Below are 22,295 nucleotides of genomic sequence, written 5' to 3' on the forward strand. Positions count from 1 at the left end.
TAAATTAAAATAGAATATAACAAACTTCTATAACTAAATGGTTTTCGGACTTATTTTACTTTTTGTTATTTAACATTTTCCCCTTAAAGTTTTGGTCAATTTTGGCAACCTAGTGCAAAGCAGTTTTCTAGTATTTCACACAATCCAAAATGTCATATTCGGCTTGGTTTAGCTTTTTCATCAGTTTTGATTCGACTAATCAATTCAAGCTTGAAATTTTCTTTTGGATGAATAGTTCAAGCTTGAATGAAATTGATGTCATATTTGTTTAAGTGATAGTCTTAGATAAACATATAGTTGTATATTATGTGAGTTGTATCATATACGTTTATATTAATTGTTATGGTTTTTATATAGCCTAACACTACTACTCTTAATCAAGGGCAGAGCTACCCAAGGATAGGGTGCCTTCCCATAATTTTTTTAATTTCCCTGTCTTCATCCAAAAAATTTTGAAAGTGTTCCCTCTCCTTATTTTTTTGCATCAAATATAGTATTTGTCATCCCAATTGGAGAAAACTTCAATGGTAAAGATAAATGATGGAAAAGTCATTGTGTTTTATGATAAATATTAGTTCTTAACCCATCTCTAATGTTAAACCCTGGTTTTGCCTCTACTCTTAATGGTATCAGAATGGGATTAGGATTGAATACATGAATTACTATTATTGGGAATATACCCATAATGCAACAAAATCGATAATAAAATTAGACAAGAGACAACAATATATTTGGGTTGGTCAAGTACCTTGCCTCCAAGGATGACTCCAACGGACTCGAGATAATATACACAACAAGATAAATGTTAAGTTGGTACAAAAGATAATCCCAAACACATATACAACCCATCTACAAAATAACGCCTCAACAGATCAACAAAAAAAACCAAGCATCACAACCGAATACCAAGAGAAACGATTTCACAAAGCTCTATGCACGGCATCACATCAACACACAGCACAAAGCTAACACCGAAGATTAGGACACCATCGAATCACAAAAAAAAAACAAGGTACAGACTCTAAAACTAGAGAGAAAAATAACCACAGAGGAATCGCAACCCATAGAGGATATAAACCCAACATTGAACATATAAACCCTAAGCCTAAAACAATAGCTTAAATATACAACGCCAGAAAGACTGAAATGCCCCTTCAAATGAACATAAATTAAAAACAATACACTAAAGCTTGGAGTAATATATTCCAGCATCTAACATTCATTTTCTATTAAAATTAATTGAGTGCATTATAGTAAAAGGGATTTATTTCATTAGTTTCTTTTTTATTTTGTATGATAAAATCAAAATTGATACAAACTAGAGAACCCAAATGAATACAAACTAGATAACCCAAATGTAGAAATCTCCCTCTCTCACTATAATGGAATGCTTGGTTCATTGGTACAATAATAATTAAGTTGATATCTAACAAAGTTTTATTGTACTTGAAATTTAAATACACAAAATGTTTATAAGTTAATATTATATTATACATGTTTAAGTAAGGACTGAGAGAGGTGTGATATTTAAAAAAATAGTAAATACCATATAAATTTAGTTAAGAATAATAAGATGAATACAAAACTTTAAAGTACATAAATTATTTTTTTCAGAGTCAATATGAATATAAATTTATTTTATATTCTATTTCCTTATTTCTTGTTGGTGAGAATTAAATTTGAATATTATCTTATCTCAAAATATTATAAAACTCCAATTTGTCAATTAGAGGTTAGATCATCAGTTAAATATGAACCTTTTTCTATGAGTAAAGGAGGAAGAGTGTGGGGAAGGTAGTTTTAGAATAACCAATCACTATCTCACCATCTTAAAATAAAACAAAAAAAGACTAATTGTAAGATGTGTATGAGAAATTAAAACAACTGAATAATATCAATTATGCTACAATAATTTCTCTGGACCACTTCGTTTACCCAACCCCCACCACCCCTTTTAAAGAAAAGGAGAAGGAGAAGAAATGACATTTGAATATGATGTAAGTCATTACCACAGATACATCTGAATATGGTTTCAAAAATTATCTTATTAAAACTGTTTCATGCGGGTCATCATCATTACAGAGAAAGCCTGCCACTTGCTCTCTATTATTTTTGGGTTTTTTGGTAGAATGGTAACAACCTATAATAGTATATTAAATATACATGATAATTAACAAAATTAAGAGATCAATCATTGAAAAGAAGGAAGATTTAGATTTATGGACGATGTTTCCACCAGATGGTTCTCACCTTATGGCCACATAAAATGATGATTAATTAAAACAAAACTTGAACCCATCTGATAAATTCATATCATCAAATTTGTTGACTTGCTGACATGTTAAGTTGGATTTTACGACCCCTAATCAACTTCAACCTAAAATTTTGTGTTCTAAACTATAAGCTGGATGGATTCTAATTAATTTCAATGTAGACTTCATATTTTTTAATTTTTAATACTAATAAGTAAAGGAATGATCTATTTGGGAAATTACAATATGAAGGATGACAATGACTATGGTTTCAAAACATCAGATGAATTATTAATTAAACTTCGGGGGCTGATCCAAGTTGAAATCAAACGACACTCATTTAATTGAAATTGATCCCAATTATGTATTGAATATATTTGGGTTATTGAATATATCCGGAGCAATATCCAACTCTCAATTGGTTGATTTCGTAGCTAAATTCCACTAATTATGATCTGAATTGGATGAACAATCCCTTAGAATAATTTTTCTTGTATATAACGAGGAGGCAGGCACGCTCGGACTTTGAGGAACTTAGTCCCCCTGGTTTTTTTTTCACTTATAATTTGTCCCACTCACTCATAACTCATAAGGTTCAGATTTTTGGCGAAACTCCTCAGGGTTAGGTTTGAACTTTGAACTTTGAACTTTGAAGTTTGAAGTTTGATAGATGTGGGCATGACAGCGTGACACCAACCACCCACCACACTGTACATACCTACCTACCCGGCTACCCCTACCCATTTTTCTCTCCCAATCCCAATAACATAAAGCCCCAAACCAGAGTTTTTCTTGAAAATCAATGGATGGTGGTCATGTCTTTCACAAGAGTGTTGAAAGTTACACGTTAAGATCAATCGCCTGGAATAACTGTAGGATTCATTTATATATATTGTACAATGAATTCCATCCATAATTCTCACTCGATCATTGATGGCTCTACAAGTCAGATGGATCCACTGAATTCCAACTCACATTCTCTATCTTTCTTTCTCGTGAGTACATGTACATCCATCCTGAAAAGCCTCTGTTATTTTATTTTGCGATGACAAGGGGGGAGAGAGAGAGAGAATCAATTCAAACCACTAGCCGTTATGCAACTGATTCTCTTTTCATTTATGATTAACAATTTAACATGCAAATATGCAAATAAGAATCGTAGAGAGAAGCAGGAAACAGCGCGGAGTGGAGTGGTCATCAACGGCAGCCCATCACAAAAATACGGAAGAGAGAATCCAAAGGGCCCAGCCCAATAAAGTCAACCAAATCCGATCAAAATTTCGAATGTAATAGATTCACATTTATTTGGGACAATGCTCACTTTAACTTTAATTATTTTATTTATACATTTAGGGCTTATTTAGCAGCAGCAACTTGCAAGAGAAAGTAAACGGAAGGGAAGGGAAGGGAAATTTGTAATGATTAAAAAATAAAAGGAAATGGATGCAAAATAATTTGAAATTTGATGACCTAAAATATAGAATAATTTGGAGTTAGCCATGTAATCAATCGCATAAACTAATAAATGTAAATGATTACAATAGTTCCTATTTTAAATATGAATATATTTCCATTACAACAAAACGAACCCTCGGTCTATGATATCAGACCAGCCATCTTGCTGCTTTTTTGGTTGCAGATGAGAGGAATAGATGTAGACATGTGCAAAGAGTATCAGTAGCCAACCATAATATACCCAGATAGAGAAATATGATGAAATGGAACTTTTGAAAATTTTGCTGCAACACCAGAGCAGAGGCCAGCCACCCAGAGGGATTCTATTTCTCACCCCAATATAATATAATATAATATAATATAATATAATATAATGGCAATCTCGGCTGACACGGGTCCCAATGCTTTCATTTTCCAGTCAAAAAGACTCAAAATACTCAATTTTGAGTAGCGGGAATGACAGGTATTGTTCTTTCTTTCTACCATGATATTAATTAATAAACATCTTATTATCCTGAAAAATGAAAAATAAATAGTAGTAAACAACAACAACAAACAAATTTATATGTAGAAATTTACATACTAGATACAACAACCCAAGAAATTGTTAGGCTCACCACCACCTTACGTTACGACACAGCTGCCCCACTCAAATAGTGGGTCGTAGTACTAGATTTCTAAGAATTAAGACAAATTTTGACATATTCCAGACTGATCAGATTTCAGAATGATTCCAAACTGCTTTTCTACACCTTCGAGGAGGCGGAGGCGGAGGCGGAGGCGGGAGGAGGGCCCAGCCGCCCAGGCCAAATCACAAATAAAATAAAAAATTCAAAGCTAAGAAACCAGCCCACAGAAGCTTTTTTTCCTAATCTTTCCCAAAAGAAATCAATTCAGAAGCAAAAATATTACATCCCCATTTCGCACCTACCTCCTGAACTGGAAAAAAAAAGGAACGACAAAAACAAGACTAGACTGAAAGGCAACTCTGGGCATTCATTCCTCCAGGACGCCAGAGTTTCCAAGCTAAGATGCCTAGAAGGACACAGAAGGCATTTTAAGAAAAACAAATAAAACAGGCGAAAGAAAGAAAGAAAGAATATGAACACAAAGACGACCAAAATTCTTTTTCTAGTTAAATCAAAATTGGAAACAATTTATACAATATCTTGGATAAGGTAAAGATGATCCAATACCAATAAGGGGTGGAGAACCGAAGGATTCGAGCGGGATTAGGGGGTTTGTGCCAGACGACGCCATCTACGTTCTCAAAAGTACTCGACGCTCTAGCAGAAGAGCCCTCTCCTCATCTCCGCGAACCATCTCACTTCTCTCTGCCCTGTTAGTGGAGAAGAAGGGAAAGAGAGAGATGCAGCAACTTCGAATTCTCCTACTGTTTCCAAGTTAAAAGGCTTTCTACTCGGAATCGCTGTCCATGCTTTCCATTCCTTTCAAACCCCTTTTCTTTTGCTGCTATTCAGTCCAAAACAATTTACAATTAAAAACTGCACATGAGAAATAATAGAACTAAAATTAATTGGTCATATTCCTCTCCCTCTCTGTTTCAATACCTAACTTTAGCATGCAAGAAATTAAGAAAGACATAGATACCGTCAAGGCAACACTATTTGATGAACATTTCTTTCTTTCTTTCTTTCTATTTCGTATTCTAAATCACACCACCGTAATTATGAGTTGAAAATTTTATTGTCTTGCATATAGCTACCAGCACACTAGTATGGTGGCACATCCATCAGAAGTTTTCAGAAACTTGGAAGGTTCAGGTGGGTGGTCATTGGTTGCTGGACTGAACCACCCACACACGGTCCTACTCCAGCCACGAGGCAAGGTCAATCGAGACCCGGACATGATGTCACTGTTATCTAATGTTAAAAAAACGGACACAGTATAAAAGGGGAAGGTATAATGAATGCAGGGAAAAAGAGTCAAGCGGGTAGAGGTTACCTTCTTCACGCATTTCTTCTCCCTGACTTCGTACCGTCCTCTCGTCAAGTCAGAGAGCCACATCCCCGGGAAACAGTACTGCACCGACCAAAACAAAACCACATGCCTCTGTCAATGAAACTGTCTTCCATTTTTTAAGCAAGTATGCACCCTCTGCCCCCGTTTGAATAAAAACTATGATTTTTTTTTTATAAATTTCGGGGAAACCTAAAGGGTTTAAATTTATAAAAAATACCGCAGAGAAAGGTATTTTAATGCCAATTCCAGATGGTAGGGTAGCACGCTAGCATTAAATAAATTCTAAAAATTATTACCTGCAGAGTCTTATCAATGTTCTTGGCCCTTTTCTTGGGTCTCTGTGGGAGTTTGGTACCCTTCATGGCTAGGAAATCGTCCTCTTTCTCCTTCCTGGAGAGGGAGATGTAAATCCTGGACCACTCGAATGGATCTAAGTTCACCTTTTCCCCTACGCCCCAAGTCGCGGCCGCCGAAGCTGTCATACCTGCAGCTTCTTGTTCCGAAGGGGTTGCAGTAGAAGCAGATTCCACACGATGATTGACCGGTTCAGTTGCTGCGATTGACCCTGACCCCTTGGGCTTATTATCTACTTTGGCACCAGGGGTCGCGGAAGAAACCATCTTATCGCTTCTCTCCGGCGAAGAAGAGGATCCGCACACAGGAACCTGTACGCCGCGGCTAACATTACTGCTTCCACCGTTGCTTCTCGACGGCGAACCATTTGCAATGGCCGACCGATCTTCTGAGTTTCTGATCATCATCATCAGAAGGAAAATAAAAGATTAGATTCTGTGGTGAGCGTGAGATCTAACCAACCAAAACACCACCACCATGCGAAGGCACAGTATCAGACACAAACCACTGGGAACCCTCTAAGGCCTCACAGACCACCGACAGACGATGATGGCTAAAGTTGAAAGTGGAGTGGTAGTGATGTAAGGGGGGTTTTTTTTCCTCTTTCGAAAAAGGAAACTCTTCGTCTCCCCAGGAGAAAAGCCTTTCTCTTTTCTTTTCTTTTACTCTTCTTTTCCTGATTATTTTCGAAGAACAAACGCATACGCCAAAAGAATTTAAATCCGACCTAAAACACAGGAAAGCTAACCACCAAATGGTTCAGCAACTACGATCGTGAATAACAAAATAAAAAATGAAAAAGAAAAAGAGATCACCAAAACGGCCACCTAATTACAATAAAAAGATTAGCGAGGGAATTTAATTCCCTTCCCTCCCCAGGGTAGGTATTCCGACTTCCAAACCCCAAAAGAAACACAACCCACACTACACATCAACAGCAGAAATAAAACAAAAATAAAGTAATATCAGAACTCAGAAGGAGAAGTTGAAGAGGAAAGGGAAGTCCTGAGCGAGATCCCACCATGGAATCCTGGAAATTGTGAAATAGGAAACGATGTTTCGGCTTTGATGGTGCATGTTCATTTTAATGTAACACTTAAGGGATAGGATGGTAAATTACATGAATAAGGTTCCTTAGTTCAGCGAATCACCATGAGTTTATGCAGAAGGTCCAATAACTGGCGGATCCGTCCAAATTCAAAGCCAGGGATCCGAAAACTAAAACTAAATCAAACCAAAAGAAGATCCAAATGCCATGGCAGGAAGAACATGCCAAGTAATCAAAAACCCCAAATTTTGAAAAACGAAAAGAAAGGGAAGGAAAAAATCTCAAACGCAGGGATGCAGAGGGTGAAGACGGCAAAAGTGGGAAAATAAGGGTTGGGTGATGGTAATAACGTGAAGTAACAAGACCCAAGCAATTAACCCTAGGATCGACAAGTAAGAACGGGGATGAAAGAAATGGAAGTGATTGCAGACCTGCTTGGATGAGGACTTGTACTTTCGCGGAGGGGCGTACAAGGTCGCAGGCTCCCTCCCCTACTGTAAGAGGAGGTAGTGGCGCACGGAGGGAGCGGTGGTGGCATTGTTGTCGTTGCAGATGCCTGCTTCTCCAGCCCAGGCACCAGTCTCCTCTGGATCTTAATCACTTTCCTCCCCTGCAATGTCGATTCATCCGTCACCGAACGGTTTTCCGATCTAGATCGACGGGATCTTTTATTCTGACCCCATTGCAACAGAACGTCGACTCCGCGGACGGGACTGGGACTGGGACTGGGACTGCTTTCGTGGCTCTGGCTCTTCTGGATGGAATAGTTTTCCGATTGTGGACCATCGGATATGATAAAATGAGAAAAACTCTTGTCTGGGCTGTCGTTGGAAGGACTCGTTCCAGATCTGAATCTTAGAGCCTTCCTTTCCAAATTGCTGCAAGCTGGTGTTCTGCCGTTTTCTCTAACATCATCTTCCTTGCATGTTCTTAGGTTGGATTTCCTTCCATTGCTTAGAGGAAGACAATCCGGACTCAGTCTCTGGTACCTATCACCCAAAAAAGGCAAATTGATTAGTAAACCGAATGCGAACTGCAGAAAAATCCTAATTTCTAATAAATTATGGAATTGCGGCACCCAAAAGGAAAGAAAAAAATCCTGAAAAGGGAACGCCTTCAAAGATCACTCCGGTTTGTGGACAACTAAGATATAAATACCCAATCAATAACCAAGAAATAGACAGAACGATTTTCTTTCTTGTTTCTTTTTGGTTATATCAGAACTGAACATAACGCCACAAGAGGAGAAAACCTTTAAGCATTAGGAGGCTAAAGAATCACCATCGACACTTGCAGGGCGGAATCGTATTTTGAACTCCAAGCAAGAACGAGTTTCTCGCAAAGAGAAAACCACCAACTTTCTGCAGAGTTGAAAATTACACGCTGCAAATCTACCATACATCCATAGGATTAACTGCTAAGCCTGTAACTTAAAATTTTAGATCTAAACTAGGTATTCAGATACCAACAGATACCAAGATTTCCACTCGGATCAGATAAGGAAACCATAAGAATGCACAACAACGTATTCATAGATTAAAACTGAACATAAACGAAATCGTAGATAAGAATCTATGAATACGTTGTTGTGCATTCTTATGGTTTCCTTATCTCAAAACTGCCTGCTCCCAATACTAGAAGAAATGCACGGCCGGCCATCTAAACAAGGTTATCATCGCATAATCTGTTCTGGAAGAAGAAGGATATAGCTATCAGATTCACTGGATTACTTAAATCCGAGAAGATACAAATAGACAACGAGAAGATGAGAAGTTCACTATTTCTCAGCAGAACATTCCAATAAAATTCGATCTATGTTAACTAGGACTAAGAATCGATCCATGTTTAGCAGAACGATGACATAACTACTATATCTGAACTCAAAACCACCGATCGACAGCAACAACAGATTAAAACTCACCGATAATTAGAGAGGGATGTTTTTGAGTTCCTAATGCAACAACTGTTCTACGATGCTGAAGCATACATTTAGGTAAAAATGAAGATTTTCCATTATGCTGAAATTGACCAACATTAGCCTTCAAGAAACAACCACTACGATGCAATGAGCCTCTCAGAGAGAACCACCGAGAAACTTCACCTAAGAATAATAGACTCGAAAAAGCAAGATTTAGGTGATGTATTGCTGTCGAACTCCAAAACATTCAACCAGAACACCACAAGGCATCGAACAATTCCGAAGACAACACACGGTTAAATGGTTACAGAGATAGTCTTTCCATTGCCGGAATCTGCCGAAATCAGAAAATTTTGCCGGACAAATGTTATCTGGAAAGGGATAAAAGGAAAACTCTCCACGCTCCTGAAAGAAGCATAAATCTTCCTAAAGCATTCAAAACGGAGAACAAAAGGCAAGAACATATATATTCAGTAGCGACTCTGCTTTGCTAGTATCCGACGGGGATCAGTGCGACACAAATCCGAAACAAATTATTTCATTTAGTTTACGCCTGTGGCTGATGAGAAAGCAATTCGTGTTTACAAAGAAATGGAATAGAAGTTCCCTTCATCGCTAGACGGAAATAATAGATCCGACGGAAACCAAAGAGCACCGTAAGACACACAAATCCAAAAAGCCTAAAAAAGGTTGGTTCGAGCAGTAAAAAGCCAGAGGAGCATCCCTGTTCGGCTTCTGAAGAATCGAAAAACCTAATCCCTCCCAGATAAACTAGAAGAAACAAAGAGGCACAAACTTCGGATGGAGGATATAAGAGGAAGAAAGAAGAAAGCTCGAATTATGTTATATTTTTGTTATGAGATTTTCACAAAGAAGTTGAAGGCCATCCAAGAGAGATTGGTGGCAGACCTCATCATATCCAATGCCGTGGAGAATCAGGAAGCAACGCCAAGGTTTCGGTCGACAGGGACTATCGGTCACGCCGCGAAACGCATCAATCGTTCAAGAACAGAAGAACACCATCACCGTGAATGACTTCAAATCAGGTGGTTGATCAATGGCTCCTCTCCTACGAAAAAGCAGCAAGCTTCGACCAAGAAATAAGAAAAATTAGGACACAAGAGGAGGTTCATGAGAGTTTCTGTAAACCAAGAAGGAAAGAGGAATGAGGAGAGGGAGTTGCAGAGATGGGTTGAAATAGTGGGATTTTATAGAACTTGATTGGACCCAAACACCCCTAGTATATGAAGAAATATCAAATTACCCCTGAAGACCAGAGTAAAAGCCAAAAGCAGGAACCCCTGCGAAACGGCGAAACCCTCAAGCCCATAGTCCCATACAACCTAAGTACCTAACTGATGTCTGATTAACTCAACTCTACCCTTTTAGACGAAAATATCCTCGCTTTCAGTTTTTTATTTCGGCATCGGCGTTCTCTGATGATCCCTACACGGTGTGCCCCAGTGGGGCGCCAGCAACATATCCCATGATTTGTATGCTTCGCCACAAATAAAAGCAAATATTTACTCTCTTTTTTTTTTTTCTTTCTTTTTCCAAAAAAATTATTCACACCTCATCCTCTTTTTTTTTTATATATTTTTTCACAGGATGGGAAAATGGTTATTTATTTATTTATTTATTTTTCTTGGATGAAAGTTTAAACAAAGACAATTTAACCTTGTTAAATGCACTTAAGAGCTTTCCACTATTACGCTAGAAGTATATCTATATCTTTCTTCTTTACATAGGTTATTGATCGTTCAACAGTATTCACACTATACAATACTACAATCAATTCTTAATCCCAAACGTAAAAACCAATAGTATTCACTCTTTAAAAATACCACAATCAGTTATCAACAATCCAAATGTGGAAGATAGTTGGATTTGGGAACTCGTTGGTTTTGAAAAAAATTTCAGTCAAGTCGGCATATAGATTGTATATTTTCATGTTAAATTACACATCTTTACACAAGATTCCACATCATCTGCAAAATCTCTTTTGAAGAAGCATATGGAGAATGCAAGTCATGCCTAAATAAAAAGTCTTCTTACGGTGATGTGGTCAAGGAATTTTTCCAACAAACAAAGAGCTTCTTGGAACGAAGTTAATCTCATCACCTAGCCATTCTTGTGTGGTGAACTTGAAATGGTCATCCATATGCTTATTCTTTGTAATCATGCTAGCTTGAATGTTGGAAAGCATCTCCTTTTTAAAGCTTGAATCTACTTCTTTCATGGGTACCAATATCTAAGACTTCATATTTTATGTCTGAAAAAAGTATAACCCCTTAGCCCAACTTAGAGAGGTTATTTTTATTGTTGTTAATCAAATATTAGGGGTGTCAATTTGCAAATCAAACCAAACCTTAATGAGCTGTGTTTGAGCTGAGGGTGGCAAAGCCCGCACTAACCCAAACTCATACCGTAACCATTTATAACCCGTTTTATAGTTTTACATTAAATATTATTTGAATCATCATATTAGATACTACCACTAGGTAATTTGTATAAAGTATCAGAAAAATTGAGCATGAATTCAAAGATCAAATAGTCATTCTACTGCTTCTGAGGGACAATTAGAAGGATTAAGTACGAATGTCCAATTGAATTTATCAAGTTTGTTTAAATTAAATAAACATTTATCCAATCCAGAGGTATCTCTTTTGTATATCAAATTAAATATCAACCCCAAAAAAGAGACGGATTTCATAGAAAGGGAAAAAATCAACGTTCTAACAAAACAAGAACCCAATTTCAAGATAATCAGTCATAGCACAAGTTGGAATTTAAAAGGGGTTTTGATTTGAAGATTTGTTTCAGGAGGACTATCAGGTGGAGCTTGGGGAATAAGTTTGCAGTTTTTATGTTACTACTTACTATCTGAATTCTTGATTTCTATGAAGTAGCTGAAATTTCTACAACATAGAATGACTTTTCATTTTTTTGATAAAAATTGATCAATAACAACTTTGCTTTCCATATAATTTTTGTTCCTGTTGCACTGATGGTGAACCATTTCTTCTTGTTCTTTTTCTTGAATACCATAAATTGTTAGGCCAAACTGTTAGCCAACCTAAGTATAGACCATTCGTCCAAATCATTTGTTAGCCTAAACCCAAACCACACCAAACCAAAATCAGCCCGAAACCGTTATTTTGATAATGGGCCTTGTTTGGACTGGGTATTTTTGAGTCCAAAACCGCACCATTGGCATCCGTAATCAATACTTTGGTTCTCCTTCCATGGTATGACACTATTTCTTTTCCTCACAATGGCAACATTTAGAACTCATCTCTCAGAAGTTTTTGAAATTAACAAGATATTGGACTTCAATTGCTGAAATACAAGAACTGATACCTCTCAAATCTGTTTAGCCTATAACTCCCAATACTTTCTTCATTTACAACTAATATTGCTCGGTGCTAGCAATCTAGACAAAGTGGTCGAGGTCTCGAGGATGCATCATATGGGAGTTAAACCTTCAATTTGTTGCAGTAAATGCTCCTTTGTATCGAAATTTTATGTTAAATCTATTGAAGCTGAAGCCATCTGAGATAGACCGCAACAAAGCGATTCTCCGATGAAATTGGGATGGGAGGCAATGGCAAGGTTTACAAAGGGGTCCTTGGAGGAACAGAGGTAATTGTGAAACGAATTTCCCATGAAACATAACACGGAACTAGAGAGTTCTTGGCCGAGGTTTCAAGCCTGGGGAGATTGAAGCAGAGGAATTTGGTTGGATTGAGAGGTTGGTGCAAGAAAGACAAATGTAACTTATTCTTAACCTATGATTACATGGAAAATGAAAGCTTTAGACAAATGGGTTTTTGAATGTGATGAGATTTTGATGTTGGGTTATGAAAGATTTTGCTTCAGTGTGTTATACCTGCACGAAGGAAGGTTGGAAAACTAGAGCTTTTCACAGAGACACACATTAAACCAAACGATCTGTTAATTGACAAAGACACGAATGGAAGGTTGGGTGATTTGGGCTAGCTCGAATGAACAGCCATGGCGAAGCTGCAAACACTGCCCATGTAGTTGCACTGTGGGTTACTTCAGCTTCTGAATTGATTCGAACAAGGAAAGCTTTGTGCAGAAACTGATGCGTTTGTGTTTGGAATTTTAGTTCGGAAAAGAAGGAACTGCTTTCTAATACAAACAGTCCCCCATTAAACGTTAATAAAAAGGATCTGATGTATGAGATTAAATCTAGTAAAATAAAGGGCCAAAAGCAAAAATGAAGAAACTCATGGTATTCTCACAGCCTTTTGCTACCGCCTTCCCTAAAAATAATATAATATGACGATTCATTTTCAGGTTCCATTTTTAAATCCAACCATTTATTTCTCCCAAAATTGATGGTTATGAATTTGTAATTATCTTCTAAATCGGATTTTTATTAGCGGCAGCCGCTGCTGCCAGCAGCGGACGTCCCAGATTATGTCACGTGCATCGGACGGTTGTAATTAAAAATATAGGTTTAGTTGTAAATATAAAATTTTCCTTTTTACACAAATTTTTTTTTTTTAATTTTTTAAATTTACAAAAAGAAACCCTTATTACTCTTTGGCTTCCATCGAAGACTCAGATTTCGCAAACCTCTTTGCCGAAAGGGAAACGAACGACATCGTCTTATATAGCTCGGTGCCAATCCAAAGAGTATTCTTGAGATCAGACTTTATTCTAATCTCAAGAATAGAATAAAGTCTGATCTCGAGTCGTTTCTCAAATCCAAACAGTATTACCATCGGCTCGGCCGCGTCTGGAGAGCTACCTGCCCTACGGGCCGTCGGGGAAAATCAATCTTCGTGGCCGCCATGGATAAATTCCTCTGTTACGACGATATCTCAGAGCATCAGACGATTTGGATCTGAAGATGCTTATCTTACAAACTACAAGCAAGCAGATCTGTTATAGTCATCAAGGATCTCGATCGGTTCCTGAGCGAGAAATCAGTTGCGGTTAGTTTATTCGGTGTTCTGAATTTCATGGATGGGATATTCTCCTCTTGTGGAGAACAGCGAGTGATGGTGTTCACCATGAACAGTAAAGATCACATCGACCCCGCCATTCTCAGACCTGGAAGGATTGACGTTCACATTCACTTTCCTCTCTGTGATTTCCCTGCTTTTAGGACGCTAGTGAACAGCTATTTAGGGGTGAAGGAACACACGCTCTTCCCTCAAGTGGAAGAGATTTTCCAGGGCAGAGCCACTCTGAGCCCAACAGACATCGGGGAGATAATGATCGTGAACCAGAGCTCACCCAGTCGAGCACTGAAATCCGTTGCTCTCCATACTCACGGGGATGGAAGGAAGCAGCGATTGAGTGAGAGTACTTCAAGGAACGGACGATTAGATGATGATGCTGGGAATCCAGGCGCACGCGCCAGCGGTGGCGGTGGCGGTGGCGTTGTTGGGGTTATTTGCAGGGAAAGCGTACACACTGTGAGAGAGTTCAGGAAACTGTACAGTTTGCTGAGGATGAAAGAGGAATATGGGTTTCTTTTGTAAATTCAAAAAAATTAAAGAACTGTTAGTGTAAAAAAGTAGAAGATATATTTGCAACTAAACCCTATATTTTTAATTACCACCGTCCGATTCAAGTCAAAAAATCTGGGGCGTTCGCTGCGGCTGCCGCTAATAAAAATCCTTCTAAATCACAGTCCGGTGTCCAAGTATCTAATACAATATTGATATGGGCAATAACAAGTATGACCTCCTAGCTTGTATATACTTGACTTTTCCATGAGTTATATTTATATATCATTTACAAGCATGATGAGTCTTCTTTAGCTATTCTTTTTTGTTGGTGTGATCATGAAATTTCAATATAACAAGTAGAGCTCTCTACAGTTATTTCTATGATCTCAACCCCTTATTAAGATTCATTTTACTTAGGCAATTGACTTTGCACTGTCAAGGGAATCGCTATGATCTGAGAATTCCCTCTTGGACTTTGTTGGTTGGTGTTTTCCTTGAATCAAGAAGAAATTACCCTCGAATGCAGAGACATCTAATTTAGAAAGAATAACAATATAAAAACTAAAACCATGTTCATATTCTTTGTCATCAATAAGAACAATATAAAAAGTAAAAACTAAAACCGTGTTCATACTTCATAGTCTTTGTCATCAAATAAGTGTTTTATTTTATTTTCTACCCAACAAAATGATATGTGTTTTATTTTTCAATATCTTCTATACACAGATATCCTAAATATGAGATATATTGATTTTCCACAATCACACAGAATCCAACTCTAAACCAGCATGACACGAAAAGAATGTACATTATGGACAGGTTAGTCAAAAAAAACATTGAGAGAGAGAGAGAGAGAGGAGAGCTGAAAGAGATCTGACAAGTGTTTCTGTCTCTTGGAAACGAAGTGTGGCCGGGCGCATATTGGAGAAATTGATAGTTTTAAGGTACATACTACGTACAGGGATACATTTGAAAGTAAAAGAGGATAAAAATGAAGGATGGTATATAATTAAGAGCCTTCTACTACGTTCTTGGAACAATTAGCAACTACAGTGGGAGGCTCCACCTGCATTTTCAGAAAATTGAACTCTAAAGCCAATAGAGGCTTTGACAATAATACAGAAATACTACGGTTCCGTGCATCATTTTCTGTCAGTTTTCCAAATTCACAATCCACCGACTGAAAACTTTGCTGGGTTACCAGGCCTTCTTGCTGTTTATCCAGTGAAGTTGTTGGTCCTGAAACTTTTGCCGGAGCCACAGCTCGAACCCTACACAGTGTTTCAATCAATAAACCAAGATCAAAAACAGATGGATCCAAAACTAGAATGTCTCTTGTGCAAAATTGATAAGCATGAGACACCAAGGCCAGTTCAGGTGCAGAAAGATGCCTAAGTCTTGGAGAGTAATGTACCAACGTCAAGGGGCAGCGCATGTTCATTTTCGACCAGTTGCATATCATACAAACCGAAAACCAAACAACATGGTCTGGCTAGAGTGGAGGCTGCTAGCTTGGTTGGTAACTTAGACACCCTTCTCTATCCTCACCATGTAGTCCACAAAACATAAGAATTGGGATCACCCAAATGGATGAAATTTAATGTTTTCAGAATTCAAGCAAAGCAATATAGTGGATAAAAAAATTTAAAAAAAAAAAAACCTGCACTTAATCTGACATGAATACTTGAGAAGATGAGGATTATACTCTGTGTAACCACTGCAAATTGCCAGCAAAAGTTTAGTCAGTTATCAATGAATTACAGCCCAATTCACAACCAATAAATTGCATAAAAAAACTACCTAAAGCTTGGCAGGGACATTTTGACAATGGGACCCATCCACATGCTATTCCATCTGGAATCCGGCACTGCCATTAACAAGCTCAAGGTCAAAGAGAAAAGTGAAAAAATGACATCAAAATATTTGCAAAAACCCTGCCACTGAACGGAGAGAGATGAAGGAGAGAGATAAAGGCTCTATTTGTGCAATTTAAATTTATGCTTATATGACTTATAAACATAAATAAATGTATTTGGTATGATTTATAACCCCTGTTTACAATTAAAATAAATCAATTTAAACAGAAATTCATAAATAGGTTAGGAGTTGTTTATGATTTATCACCATAAACTGTTAATTTTTATCTATGCGGGTATCATTAATGAACATGTGTAGATTACTATCTAAGAAGGGGTAAAAAGGTAATATTATAAAAAAAATTAGAACAAAATCATGTTTTTTTCTCTGTCCAACCTCCCCCCATTGCCACTTTATCAATAATTTAAGAATATCAAAATTAGTCAAAACTAATAAAAACGAGATAGTACTAAGACTAAAAGGCAATATATATTTCACAAGTTAACCAAGACTAACCGAAAAACAAATTGATGACACATAATATATTATTCATCCAACAGTGCGAAACTCATCTCTTATTATATAATGTATTATATCTATTAGTAATCAAAATTGTTTATCATTCATAACTTACCATCATAATTGATTATTCACAAATAGGTCATAAACATAAATATAAATTATGCCAAAGAGAGCCAAAGAAAGCATCACTGTTACTTGCTACCCACACAATGACACATGTGGTTTATCCTGAGAGAAGTGTGTCACCAGTTAGTTAAGCATTTAACAGGTAGCCTACTTAAGAGTCATCTTACTGTCCCCAAAAATCAGACCAATCCAGTAAAGCTCTTATAATAAATTAAGTACCTTAGGATTTCCATAAATTGACAGGGTTCTGTCAATTTCAGGTCCATAATATACTGTATGCTCATTACAGGCATTAATCCTAATAATTCGTTAGGGTTTTAGTTACCACAATCTACCATCACCACCCCGTATGCATTCGTGCTAATTTAAAACGACAAGTACATCAGCATTATATCAAACTAATCGGAATCCTGGATAGCAGGGCCCTTCAATTCTTTTGGGGTCTTTCCAAGTGGTATGGAGCAGGTATTGGTGTTTAAAAATCTTCAGTATTTAAATGCAGAAAATGCAATATCTGACCATAAGTTCAAAACCTGAAGGGACATTGACAGTTTGGAGTTTCAACAAGATTTGAAAGGTTAGTTTCAGAATTAGTTTTGATATGTCCTCCGATAATTCTGATCGGTGTTGGTTTTATTAATTTAGGCATGGTTTCACACTAGTTAATTGCACAAGAAAAAAATCTAAATATAAAATGTCCCTCCTGTATCAGAAAATAAAATGACGTTCACTAAGTAGCCCAACAGATGTCTTAGCATCTCAATGAGGGTTAATTTATACATAGTTGATAAAAGAAAATATAGAAATCCTGGCATCTTATGATATCAAGAGAAGAATTTTAATATATTTTTCAACAGGGTTTTCACATGTAATCTTGACTTGCTGAAGAGATGTTAACCACCAGTGCCTTGAAGGATTAAATTTCACAAAAAGCAAGTCTTACAAGAAAACAAAAATGCCTTCTAACTGTGCTATGTACAGTGTACTCACCAGCAGCTGGAAGGCTGATGCAACAAAAATCAGTTGTAGATGAGTCCTTGATTTCTGCTACTTGAACATCAATATGATCCTTTGGATTGCAGAAAGCAGTTCCAAGACCAATCTTATTCAGGAAACTATTATTATTTCTTGACCTCTCTAAGATTGTTGTTCTCTGCTTGAAAAACCACAAAATAAGCTGACAGTTGACTGCACATGTTCAAATTTAAATTATCTTATTCACTTGATTAGGTGCATGGCATTGATCTTTATGAGTAGATCTTATACATATTCTCCCTGTGTAGCCATTGAGAGGCACAAGGGACTGTTAATCTGGATAGTCCTATCCTGGGCAACTTGTGTCGAAGTCATGGCCCCAAGATTGTGATAGATAAAAGATCAAAGCCAATCCCACAAAGTGAAACCCTTACCCAAAAGGCTGATCAGAAGAACCTAACATGTCAAATGGTCGGGGTCATCCAACTGCAATGACTTGAGCAATAATATACCATGCATATACTTTTCATAGTTGAGAGCTAAGCATGTATCAGGAAGCTTATTTTATATTGCAACAGCTTCCAGTTGGTGACAAATGCTCTTCTGATGGGCTGTATGTTCAAGATCTCAATACCTAGATAAATAGATAAAAATGATACTATTGACAAAATTTTCCGAGATGTCTCCCAGAATCTTAAGGTCTAGAAAATACAGAGAAAATGCTGGCCTATATGCCACTGTGGATCCGGGAGCTGAGGTATTTAGCATGGGCCACATATCATCAAATTAATTTCTGACAAACATTGTAAAATCAGAACCATATATAGATCAGCTATTGTGCAAGAAATATTTCATACATGGTTGGCTTCCAGGCTAGAGTATTTTACTTAAAACATACCTTTGAAAACCCGGCAACTTGACTTGGAAGCCCTATATGCTGCAACAGAACACATAAATGAAACTAATTCATCAGCAATTGTGTCAATTAAGTCTTTCTTTTAAATAAACTTGGCTGGTTTTTCAAATAATTAGATGAAGCACGCCAAACAACGAAAAAGGTTTTCGCACAATCAGCAATCAAAAACACTTGGTCCTCAAAAGTTGGAATTGTCCTTCAGAGTGAAATGAATCCTCACCTTTCTCCCATGAAAGCAAGCTTCTTGGCTGTTTACAAGCACCCTAGCAGCCCATCTGTTGAGTCAAGTATCAATACAATTCATTTCAAGGTTACTCACCTCTACATTTCAGAGTATAGTTATCATTGATGTGATCATCTGAATAAAAACACCATTATAAAACAACAGAAAATAACAGAGGTGATAATAACAGGTGCAGAACGACATGATATTATTTGCAAGACTAGTTTTGTGTTGTTGAATCTCTAGGTATCAAATCAAATTCTTTGTATCATCAGATTAAAAAAAACCATAATAAATGAGTTTAACAGCAGCCTGTCGTATCATATGTTTCAAATCATAAGTTGTTTACAACTTGGCTAAGTCCAAATAATATTTATGCCTACTGAGTAAACCATCTTATGGCCTTGTTAGTCTAAGAGGATAACTCAACTAGATGAACTTATAGAGAGTTTTTATGCAAGGATGACTCAAGAAGTCAACCATCCTTCAGTTCATAGCTTTTCTAGTGGCAGCTATTACAAATTTACAACAGTCACTCTACCAAGCTATGGTTAAACACTCCAGAGTTGTAGGTTTTCAATGTCAATTTTGATCAACAAAGTCAAACCTGGATGCTCTGAATCAACCAAAACTGAATCAGGTCCAACAAGTTGAAGACCTATCAAAGTAACTGACATACAAAAGACCTTGGATTCTCCGAATCATATGAATGTTAGCTGTTGCAAGCAGAAAGCAATAGTCTCTTATTACCTTCCTCCAGAACAATTTTGCTGGTTTTTTCACATTAATATGGATCAGAGAAAAGAAAAAGATACATACGCGCAAGAAGTTGGGGGGTTCCATACAATCCCTGCAATGACCACAAGCTGGGAATGCAAACATATTCTGTTAGTACCAATGCAAAGTGGCTAGACTATTTTTATTTATCTCTATCCCCTCGTCCTATTTATAGGTACACATTCTCAACGTTTGACAAAAATATAACAAGAATGAGACAACAAAAGATATGGATAATTAAAGCAGCCAAATTCCAAGGGAATTCAGGAGTCATGAAAGGCAGCTGAAGATTATATAAGACCAACAAGAAGACCAAGGTACCGGCAACTGCAGATATATATTGGGACAAAATTTAACTTGAAATTATTCGCTAGTACAAATAATTAACATCTCTAACCTCATCAAAGATCCCAGCTGGACTATCATCATAGTGAGCAAGAAAAAAACCACCAAGAGTATATCTGCAAAGTCAAAAGTCAACTTCAGCACCGACATTTTTATTGGAAGTTTGGGTTGGGGTGGGGAAACAGAGACCAAAGTATGATACCCAAAAGCCTCAACTAATCTGAACTCCTTTGGGATAAAAGCTCGAGCAGTTTCTGCTTTCACAAGATGGAGTTGATACAGTGCACTGAAAGCCAAACACATTGTTCAACATAAAACTTCATTCAGCAATGAAAATGCAGGAAAAGACAATGAGAAAAAATAAATCAAAGATCATGAATGTGCATATAAAAAGATGAACCAGAAGTAAAAGAATACATGCCTTCCTTTGAACAACCATGGAGGTTTGGCATAATCCGAAGAAGGTTTTGCTTCTCCAACTCCCATAAGTCAAAATTTGAAGCATATGAATTCTTTTCTGGAAAACAATGAATGACACTGTAAGAGCACCCATGAAGAAGTCAAAAGTCTCACCGGTAGTGGTTAACACAATGATCTTTGAGTAGAAACAACAGATTAAGAGTAATTTACATTTGGTAGTTTTAAGAAACACAAGGAAATAATGTGGGTGCAAGACTGTAGAACCAATGAACAGTTCTATATCGCCTGAGGATGTACCATGATACTTTTTAAGAATGTACGGGGCACAGCACCACATAGTGTACGGGGATGCATGTCAAAGACACAAAGTGCAGATTATAAATGCAAACAACAGGTGAGAAAATATGTACATAGGGCCAAAAATGCTCAATATTAAAAAACAGATGATAACATTTCAACCAAGAAGCAAAGAAAAATATTGATTAATCATAACATCAGTGTTACGGTAAGTAATCACAACAGCAAACCTCCAGTTAACACAGAATTTTCTTTTTAGATTCTCCCGCATTATATATACTGTAATAGAATGAGATTCAAGGAAAAGGCAGACTGGAAACTCAGGAACCTTCAATCTTTGCTTAAAATGTGATGATAAAAAATCAGGAAAAAAAGAAGAATGCGTATCAAGAGGAAGGCCCAGCAGGAGTTATCATCAATTTATTCTCTCGTGTTCCATGATTTCCAAAAACTAGTGACAGAAAGATAAAAGTTTTTTATGTAATTATTATAAAGCAGAGAAGCATTCAAGCATATGGACTACTCATATGATAAACCGCTATCTATTAGGATCGCAAAAATGAAAAACAACAGTAAATAAACAGAGAGAAGGCTCAGCACTCAGCAGGACTGTAGGAGAAGCCACAAGTTGTATAGTGTCTTACCAATGTGTTGCAGAGGGAAGCAAAGATAGTTTAGGGGATCTCACTAAACGAGAGAGAGAGAGAGAGAGAGAGAGAGAGAGAGAGAGAGAGAGAGAGAGAGAGTCTAGGAGAGGAGAGGGTAGAGATTGGGGGTGGTGGGGGGAATAAAAACAGAGAGAAGTCCAAAACTGGAAAAACAAACTAACCGAAGTAAATGAAGCTATGGAGTTGGAATCAAGAAAACCCTAGCCAGAGAAGAACCATATGAGCACAGAGTCTCTGTTGTATTGCTCTGTGTGTGTGTGTTTTTCAGGGGAGGAGTGTGCTGTGTGCAAGCGGATAGTGTTGGAACAGTGTTTATCAACTGAAACAGACAGCAAAGCTGATTCGCGATGACAACAACGCCGCCAGCCCAACCATACAATCTTATCCCACATATACATTCGGTTTTTTTGGGTAAGAATATCTTATCCCACTCACCAGTTTCGCTTCTTTTCTCCTTTTTTTTTTTTTTTCGTTCCTGTAAAGAAAAAGTTTATTAAAAGCTACATGGTTACGACTGCTCACTAGTTTTAACTTTGAAATCAAATATTTTACCGCAAAAAAAGATCTTTGAAATCAAATAGGAGCGCAGACAGATTGGATCTCGTTTGATTCTTAAAGTCTTAAAATAAACTCGTTACGTACGTGGACTAATAACTACATTTTTTTTTTT

The 22,295-nt window shown here is 37.2% G+C and overlaps 2 protein-coding genes and 1 pseudogene across 4 annotated transcripts; 1 reads left to right on the plus strand and 2 right to left on the minus strand.

The window, feature by feature from the left end:
- Nucleotides 1–3,087: 3,087 nt before the first annotated feature.
- On the minus strand, nt 3,088–10,203 carry LOC149026434 (Serine/Threonine-kinase, putative (DUF1639)). Of its 3 annotated transcripts, XR_016171843.1 has the most exons (6): nt 9,920–10,203; nt 7,524–8,081; nt 5,987–6,440; nt 5,673–5,750; nt 4,904–5,180; nt 3,088–4,742 (listed from the first exon to the last, which is right to left on the minus strand). XR_016171843.1 is itself a non-coding variant. In XM_089146721.1 (5 exons), exons 1-5 carry the CDS (start codon nt 9,925–9,927, stop codon nt 5,124–5,126), a joined length of 1,155 nt encoding a protein of 384 aa, XP_089002847.1. In that variant the 5' UTR covers nt 9,928–10,203; the 3' UTR covers nt 3,090–5,123. The 3 variants fall into 3 exon arrangements, 2 of the variants coding, with proteins under 2 accessions (XP_089002847.1, XP_089002848.1); XM_089146721.1 differs by having other exon boundaries at nt 3,090–5,180; XM_089146722.1 differs by having other exon boundaries at nt 3,091–5,177.
- Nucleotides 10,204–12,604: 2,401 nt separating this feature from the next.
- Nucleotides 12,605–14,787, plus strand: LOC149026435 (AAA-ATPase At2g46620 pseudogene; annotated as a pseudogene).
- Nucleotides 14,788–15,161: 374 nt separating this feature from the next.
- LOC149026436 (protein NEOXANTHIN-DEFICIENT 1) lies at nt 15,162–22,016 on the minus strand. The gene is made up of 11 exons (XM_089146723.1): nt 21,602–22,016; nt 20,662–20,777; nt 20,443–20,526; nt 20,293–20,356; nt 19,938–19,984; nt 19,116–19,170; nt 18,878–18,916; nt 17,995–18,157; nt 16,300–16,366; nt 16,160–16,216; nt 15,162–15,770 (listed from the first exon to the last, which is right to left on the minus strand). The coding sequence occupies exons 2-11, from the start codon at nt 20,724–20,726 to the stop codon at nt 15,509–15,511; spliced, it is 903 nt and encodes a 300-aa protein (XP_089002849.1). The 5' UTR covers nt 20,727–20,777; nt 21,602–22,016; the 3' UTR covers nt 15,162–15,508.
- Between the last annotated feature and the right edge of the window lie 279 nt (nt 22,017–22,295).

The sequence above is a fragment of the Hakea prostrata genome, chromosome 2, assembly GCF_041222555.1.
Source record: "Hakea prostrata isolate BN-2017 chromosome 2, UWA_Hpros_2, whole genome shotgun sequence".
NCBI classification, from domain to species: Eukaryota; Viridiplantae; Streptophyta; class Magnoliopsida; order Proteales; family Proteaceae; genus Hakea; species Hakea prostrata.